This window comes from Monopterus albus, unplaced genomic scaffold (genome assembly GCF_001952655.1).
Source record: "Monopterus albus unplaced genomic scaffold, M_albus_1.0 scaffold62.1, whole genome shotgun sequence".
NCBI classification, from domain to species: Eukaryota; Metazoa; Chordata; class Actinopteri; order Synbranchiformes; family Synbranchidae; genus Monopterus; species Monopterus albus.
Genome location: NW_018127942.1, coordinates 1,990,666 through 1,999,101, shown reverse-complemented (window position 1 = coordinate 1,999,101; position 8,436 = coordinate 1,990,666). Strand labels below are relative to the sequence as shown.

General features: G+C 39.1%; 1 protein-coding gene across 4 annotated transcripts in view; it reads right to left on the bottom strand.

The window, feature by feature from the left end:
* gpcpd1 (glycerophosphocholine phosphodiesterase 1) overlaps window positions 1-8,436 on the bottom strand; it is a 15,821-nt gene that overhangs the window by 5,002 nt on the left and 2,383 nt on the right. For 3 of the 4 annotated variants that reach the window (XM_020603730.1, XM_020603728.1, XM_020603727.1), the window contains exons 5-19: window positions 7,378-7,453; window positions 6,468-6,509; window positions 6,096-6,219; window positions 5,627-5,864; window positions 5,305-5,467; window positions 4,998-5,127; window positions 4,800-4,854; window positions 4,619-4,711; window positions 4,348-4,422; window positions 3,849-3,888; window positions 3,662-3,720; window positions 3,354-3,419; window positions 3,111-3,247; window positions 2,658-2,793; window positions 1,310-1,470 (exon numbers count right to left, since the gene is read on the bottom strand). In XM_020603730.1, the coding sequence (XP_020459386.1) occupies window positions 1,310-1,470; window positions 2,658-2,793; window positions 3,111-3,247; window positions 3,354-3,419; window positions 3,662-3,720; window positions 3,849-3,888; window positions 4,348-4,422; window positions 4,619-4,711; window positions 4,800-4,854; window positions 4,998-5,127; window positions 5,305-5,467; window positions 5,627-5,864; window positions 6,096-6,219; window positions 6,468-6,509; window positions 7,378-7,453 (1,595 nt within the window). Of the gene's footprint in view, window positions 1-1,309; window positions 1,471-2,657; window positions 2,794-3,110; window positions 3,248-3,353; window positions 3,420-3,661; window positions 3,721-3,848; window positions 3,889-4,347; window positions 4,423-4,618; window positions 4,712-4,799; window positions 4,855-4,997; window positions 5,128-5,304; window positions 5,468-5,626; window positions 5,865-6,095; window positions 6,220-6,467; window positions 6,510-7,377; window positions 7,538-8,436 lie in introns of all 4 variants that reach the window. The other variant, XM_020603731.1, reaches the window with a different exon arrangement.

Here is an 8,436-nt window from a genome sequence, read left to right as displayed (position 1 = left end):
TGTCTTCCCAGTCCGCTTCAACATGTGGACTGGGGAAAACAGGAATCGAACCACCAACCCTACAATCAGGAATCACCCTGGTTTTTTTCCGCGCCACAGCCAAACAAACTACCTGCTAGGAGAAGCAGTGCTGTTATAAAGGTCGCGCCGTTTACCGTACTTTGTATGAAGTTACTAAAATCTATTTGTGGCATTATTTTTGAAAGCCTCCTCACTTTTCCATTAGTGCCTAAAGATTTTTCACAGTACTCTATGGGAAGTCAACCGTCTTGCATCATTTTCAAGGAACATCATTTTGTTCCTGTTGCATTTTAATAAATAACATAAGCACTTTCAGGCAGTACTTGAGGGAGGGAGAAAAAAAGCCAAGGGTTGTGGAGTGAGTAAATTTACAACACAGACAGGCACTATGAAAGACATTACGGGAATCTGGAGAACTTGAGTCAAAACATGGCACCGAGCATTCACAAATTCTGTAAGAAAGAGGCACAACAACAAGAAGGAGATGTCAAATTAAAATTTAATCTAGAATCATCTGGGATTACTGGGATGTGATTTAGGGTCCAACGCCTACTTCCCGTTTACTGCACGGGTCTGTAATGGTCTGGGCCAAAGTGCTTTGTGGACTAGTGGAAAGGAGAATAGAAACGGCTGAACAAACAGTCCCTGCTGACCTTTGCTAAAACCAAAGCGGACTCTCTCACCCTGCCAGCAATTCAAGCTTTATGTAACAGCACTGATCCATCTACCAATTTCATTCACACATACACAAAATATCTAAAGAATAATCAAACCATTCTTGTCACCAGCTGTGGCAGGTACCAGGTGATTAAGCTTGCCGCTCCTTGATTATATAACCTTGATGCTGGCAAACAGTGATGATAACATTTCATACGTGACAAAAAGCAGTAATGTGAATGCAGTGATCAAACTGGTAAAACTCAAAGTCCTACTTAATAACTCAGTTGTGGCTTAAGGGTGAAAAGGGACAACAGCACAGGGTCCATTGTATAGTTCACAGTACAGCATGTTGGGTAAAAGGCAGATTGTAGGTGGAAACACAATTATGCAAAGGTTTATCATAACAGAAATGACAGGAATGTGCACTAAATGAATAACTAAGAGAAAATTCTAAATCTCACCTATGACAGGAGTAGTTTGCATCACACTTTGCCACCTGAATCCATTACCACTGATATACAGTAGAGAACTGGTCATGTTTGGGTTTGTGTGCATCTACATTTGAGCACTTGAGGTCATAAAGAAGCTACACAGCAGCCACAGATATACATGTCACATCTGAACCTACCTATCATAGATGAGCCCATCAATACTCTCCTCCCTCAGCTTCTGTCTCGTCTCATGATCGTTGTTATCTTCTCCCCAGCTGAACACCACCAGGCCTTTAGACTGGGCATCCCTAATGTAGGCAAGGTTCTCTAGCAGCTCCTCAGTGTGGGCACTGATTCCCTACAGAGCAGCCAAGATAGATACAGTGAGGGAAAAAAAAGGTATTCTCAAACTTCACTGTAATTTTGGTTAAAGACAGCTAAAAATTGTGGATTTCCTCATAATACATACAAATAAGCCAACTTAAATGTAAACTGATATGTTGTTTTATGTAGACTGTTGTTTCGACTGATGTGAGGATAGTGGGCTACAGAGTTCCGTAGTGAGTCCTAAAACCCAGAACTGTTAGTTTCTGCACCTCCCTTTCCCTCACCCTGAACTCAAGGAGTTTTTGAATAGACACCTGAAATAAGGTCACAAAGCCAATATATTTTCACATTTTGATCTGTGAAATCCATCAGTAAATACTCCAACCATGATTTTTAATGCTTTTACACATCTTAAGGTGCTCGCCTGCAAGTGGCTAAATGAGACTACAAAGGCTGATGGGGATATTAACCATCATAACACAGAGACTCATCTACTCACTAGTCTGACTTTACAGCCTCGTTATGTTTAACCTGATGCGCCTGCAAACTATTCTAACTGACTGACACAGCCACAATCACTAGCTAGATCAGGTCACGCTGAGAGGAAAGGTTTTTGTAGAAGAGGTAAGTGCGCTAAATCAAATTACAAGTTGGAAGTCGTGGTGGTGACGCTCAAGTCATGGGACCGTGGTGTAGTTTGTTTGTAGCCTAACAATAGCTTTTTAGTTCTGTTTCTAGGCTTCAGAAATCATAAAAGTGGTGTTGATTCAGGACCATGACCTCGCTGAACAAAACATGTAAGTGTCCAAATGTTTGTCACATTATTTTGTGCAACAATCCAAAAGCTTGTGGAAAAATCATCTTGGCTTTGTGTCAATGCTAACTTCCAGGCTGCCCTACCGAAAAAACTTCATCCCTATGACACTCTACATCTGTAACTCTTGTCTATAATTCTTGCCATTTTAAGAAAAAGGAAGTTGATTACAATTAATCACTATTATGTAATGTATCAAAATGTGTGCATTTGTAGCACTAAAGCAAACACAGAACTGATTTGAAGAGTAAGTTTCACGCAAATCACGACTCAAAGTACTACATGTTTTCCTAGGTTGTCTATTACGTATCGAATACCATGTATAGTTAGCATAAAACCACCTTTTCAATAAATGTTTGCATAAAAAAAAAAAACATAGAAAATTCAGTGGATATTATCCTCACCAGGATGTTCTCACTCTGGGCGTAACTTATGGCGATCTGAGTGGTCTGGCAGCGGATGTCCATCAGTTCTGGATACTTGACGGAAATTCCCTGAGTCAAGAAGAGGACAGGGTACTTGTTCTGCTTGCGACGCACCCTAAGAGAAACATGAAGAGACATCAGGTGCTGTGGGAGAGAGCCTCTCTGTACTGTGTCTACATTCTGAAGACAGCATTCATTTACATTTACTTGTTGTCAAAACAAATTTTTAAAGACCAGGAATGTTTCAAAAATTTTCACATTTTGTCATCAGTGATAATTTCATCTGTAACATCTAAACTTACTGAAATGGAAATGTCTGTGTTGTGTTTGTTTTTTCAACTTATGTGTTTTAACAGAATATTCTGAATGCAGTTGTTTTTCTGAAACCTTATTATGCAAGTTCTACAGTCTTCAGTGGCCAACTGTGCTTACATGGTGCAGATATCTGGGTTGAAGCAGGAGAAGACAATGCGTCTTTTGCCGCCTTTCTGCAGAACACAGGACAGGATGACATCGAGGAAGGTGTTCATGTTGAAGTAGGAAGACAGGTTGCCATCCCATGACCCATCCTGTCAATACAAAGCAGTAATCACATCAGTGTATTATTTAAAGGAAAGATTATTTTATAAAAAAATCATTAAATCAAAATAAATGCTGCAATACACTGTTAATGACCTTCATCTGGGAGATCCATTTCAGCTCAATGTTGAAACCCACATGTTCAGGAATAGTCTGGAAAATCTGTCAAGGTATGGAAAAGATTATTGAGATTTTACTTTGTTATGACAAAAGTGGGCCAACAGGATGAGAAGCGGGGACTAGGTGATAAGTCATTACTGTGGTTACTAAAGTCCACAGTAATTTGGCAGACAGTGTTTCTAACAGTTTGTACTGATTATGTAAATATTTGTAACCATAAGAAGACCAGCTCATACTGACTTAATAAGATACCTAATAGTGATGATCACCATAAAGTAATTTACCTGTGAGAGTGAGGGGAACGGCTGATGCTCATCGATCTCATCTTCTTCATCCAGCAGATCTGAACATCACATGAAACGCGTCACACAAATTATCTGTTGAGCTAATTATACATTCATTGACACTCTGCTGTGACGTAAGATGAGGGCATACAAAAACAGAAACACAACACTATTAGTATCTGTATACCTTTGTGATCAATTCCGTTCATTGCAGCAACATGGGCCAGCTGTGCGACAAAACAAAGCATATATTAAGTCCTCAGTATTCAACAAATTAATACATAATGACACATCTTGCATGGTCAACCACTTGGTGGGCTAAAGGGCTAGTTTTAAAGTCATGAAATAAACTACTGCCTTTCCCAAGGTAGTTTTAAGCAAAGTGGTGTGGTAAGTGAGCATGGGGAGTTCATAGTAATGCTACAAAATATATATTTCAGCACTTTTTAGACTTCTATGCAGAGATAAGTTATGTGAAAGCACTTAAAACTATCATGCTCCACTTCCTCCTTAAACTGAAAAGAAGGTGCTAAACAAAAACGCTACGTGGTATGACTGTGCAACTAGAAATAACTTCTAGAAAACAAATTTATTAGTAACTGCCAATTTTCATCTAAATAAAAAAAAAGGTTTATTTCAACTTGTGTTTTATTTGCATAGTTTCATCCATCATTCAAGGTTTTCACCTTCAGAAGCTGCAGCTGATCAAATGTCAAGTCTTTGACTGGCACTTCAATAAACTCCAGTGAAGTCTCATTCTTCTGTTGAGGGGATACAAAGAACTAAATTCACTGTCTTAAGTAGTGACATACTCTTGTTCATGCCTACCACTTCTACAACTATGTTGATTAAGTCAATAAAAATATCAGAGAAGTGTCACATTTCAGATAAATTACAGGAGAATTTTAACACTTCTTTCACATGTCCATCATCAAGTACAAGAGGTTTTTAATTTACCTTCTTGGTGGCTATACAGCATGTCAGGTCATGGTATACTATAGGAACAGCATCTTTGGAGAGGTGAACATCAAACTCCACATAGGCTGCACCCTACATATACACAATTGACACAAAATTAAGACCGAAGTAATGTTAAAGGTTAATTTGTACTCATGCATTAATCATATGGATAACTTACATGCTTGGCAGCACTTTTGAATGAGCCTATTGTGTTCTCCCTGATTCTGTGGTGCCTGTAAAACAAATTAAAAAGTGATTTTGCTGACAGGAAACATATACTAAATTATTCAACCCTATCGACACACACACACACACAGTCTAGTGCTATTGACCTATTTCTTCATCAATCATCATCATCATCCTCTCCATGACTCACTTGGCTGTGTGTGTGCTGCCGGCTCCTCTGTGACCCACATTCAGAGCACTTCTTTTCTTCCAGTACTTGGTGAATGAGGAGCTCATGTCACACTGCAGCCCCTGGATGGGCCGAATCACCAGGTAATCCACTGGAACAGAGTAACAGACTAAGTGAATAGGTTTTTCCATGTACAGTGGGTGCAGCGTTGCTTTCACTGTGACTCAAGAGAGGGTAAGAAATACTTCCAGAACAGGCTACGCACTCTCTCTCTCACTTCACTCAGTCTGATCATTATCAGCTGTAAGGAAGAGGCACAAAATCTTACCTCTGACTTTCCCGATGGTCTGTCTGGAATTTCGACCCATTATGGGAAGTGTGACCACTCCATTGTCCTTTCCGCTCTCCGAAAAAGAGGAAGACAGGAGGAAAGCCGTGCCCACATGTCCTGGAAGAACGTCCCCCTGGACTACATGCTCGCTCATATCCTCCTTTATGTGAGATTAGCACAATTCCGATCAAATGAAAAAGGTACATTTAATTATGGTGCTTGACTTATTCTTCCTCTCCCACTTGTGTTTATAAAGTGAAGAACACAAATTTATGTCTTACTATAAAATGTGTATACTGGGTTTTCCTGTGAGTATTACCTCAAAGAACTCAAAGGTGAGTTCTAAGTTGTCTGGAGCCATGGTGTTGATACTGTACTCGGTCCACTTGGAGGGCTCTAGGGAGTACCCGCATTCAGGCTGTGAGTGACGTGACTTATAGCCATTGGCAGTGATCATACTCATTTCAAGAGTGTTGGTCATCTTGTGCCAAGATGGAGGGCTGAGTGAATCTTCTTCCTCTTCCTCTTCCTCAAAACCCTCCAGTGTGAGCTTTATCCTACAGAGGTAAATAGACAGACAGTCATATTAAAAACCAGTTTTAAAAATTAAAAAAGTTAAATAAAATCATGTAGTCTTGGTTTCTCTTATTTTTTATTATTATTATTATTAGGTATGCAGAAGTTCTGCTACAGGTAGGCAGGAAATAGCATCACCATAATAGTGTGATGTCACTTTCAAATAGACCTTTCTCTGGCTGCTTTAAATTCGATCCTGGTGTTGTTCCTACCTGAAGCGAGACTTCTTGAATTTTTTCTTAGTAATGGACACGGGAGCATTCTTAGAATAGTGCAGACACAGACGAATGTCTGTTTGGCACGTCAGCCACCCAGAATCAACACACATCACCCCATCTACAAAAAAGGGAGGACACAGCAAGGAAGCATTTCGTCACTATGCATCTACAGAGCAGAGCACAGAATTGGTGCAAACAATACGCAACAGGCACTGCTGTATAAACAGAGGAAGAGTTTACAGGATTTAAATGACCCTGAAATATTATGCACATCAGTAACTAATATAGTTTTATAGGATTTCTGTATCATGGAGTTTTACACAATGTAATTAATGTAGAAACGTTTTTAAAAAAAATACAACTTACTGTGAATTCCAAACTCTCCATCATCAATATTCTGGTGTGACACTGCAATAAAGAAACATCACATTAGAAATAGAATAGAATCTTAATCATACAAACACTGAGGACAGATCAAGCAGAGCATTTCAGCTGTACAAAGAGTAACATGCATTTTGACCTCTCAAAATAAGATGCTGAATTTAAATCTTTATTGGTCTGCTCTGATTTCGATTTGATTCAAAAACATTTGTTTCCTAAAGAACCTGAAGTACAACTCTGAGAATGAGCATGTCATTAGGGTTAATTTAGGAGGATAATTGTAAAACTAGTCAGAACTCAAAGAAAACAGATCTGGATTCAAAATAAACTTCAGATTTGCAACACATTCCTAAAGAGTTTTAGCAGGATTTGTCAGAAGAAAAAACACAAATGGGTGACAGACAAAGGGTAAAAAAAAAAAAAGAACAGCAAGCACCTGTCCTTCCTATTAAGCTCATTCTGAATAAGCTTTGTCAGTGTTGAGCTTTGAACTGAGGTCTTCTATATCATATCACAACATCTACTGCATTGCAGTGCTTCCTGTATGGCTAGATGTTATTCCAACAAATGTTGACCCTGATCTAAGCCAAAGCAAACACTGCCAAAAAATAAACAGGAACCCCCATGGGCTATTAGTAAACTACAGAAAGCGTTTGAGGCCGAAACATTGCAATGAGGTGGCAGTATGTTAAATTTTTTTTTTTTTTAACATACATTTTGCCCAAAACAACAAACCCAAGGTCAGAATTAACTATCCCTGAAAAACGTACTATCAGCGGGGGTGAGTAAAAACTGACCCTACATACAGTGCTTAGGGCAGGGAATGGGTTATTTGAGTAAGGCATACTTTATGAAGCCTAACCAGCAGCGTCCATAATCTTTTGTTGTTCTATACCTGTGGGGCTCATCGTGCGAGGATGTTGATGGGTCTCCCACATATTGACTATCACTTGACAGGGACCACCTGCACTCTGCAATTCCAATGTTTGGCACAACATTAGGGTTTTCAAATCAGACACACTGAACTACGTTTCAGCCTGGTCTCAAAGGTGTCTCTGGACCAGAAGGTGAGAAAGGAATTAGAGCTGGTATAGTCACCAATCTCCAGCTAGGGCAGTCTGCCACCATGGGTTGAAATCTGAAAAGTGGATTTGTTAGTGAAGAAAGAAAAAAAAAAAAAAAAAAAAAAAAAACGAAAACATTTGAGTTGCACATTAAGCTGCTCTCTTTATTTGTAATAAAGTCACCTCTAGGATCTGCAATAAATCTGTTTGTAGCAACACATTTTGACCATTGTATTTTAGTCAATATCAAGTTGAACTCAATTCTACATTGAGAAAACTGTATCCAACACTGCTCAAGTCAACAACTATGAAAAACACGGTCTACGAGTTTAAACTGTTGATATGGCTGCCAGCTTGTCCTGAGAGCAACCGCAGATTGTGAAATTTTAAACTACCACATCTTGTGTCAAATGCTGAAAGCAAATGACACCTTTCAGGTCAGAGACAATGAGGCTATAGCATTTACAAAGTGAGTCATCTCACAAACACCACACTAAAAACACATGAGGAAATCAAATCAGAACACGCCTTTAGCCTCACACAGTGTGGAATAAATAAAAATAGTAACACACCAAGAGATAATAACAGAAAGCTAGATACTATAACACTTCTTCCAGGAAAATGTCTGACCCCTTTTCTGTATTTTTGCATCAGGTAAATTTAATCCCTGATGTGTTTGTTTAAATTTCTATACAGAGGATCTTGGTTGAGACTATGCTCATGTGCCTAGAATAGAGCAAGCCAGCTGGCCATCTGCCTGATGCTGGTTATTCCACAACGCCAAGCTAACATAGCTCCTAAAGACATAAACACACATCTAAGAAACACAAATCTTGTAACTGATCTCAGCTTCAACTGTGGCAAATATAGTGCTATTGATCACACTCTTT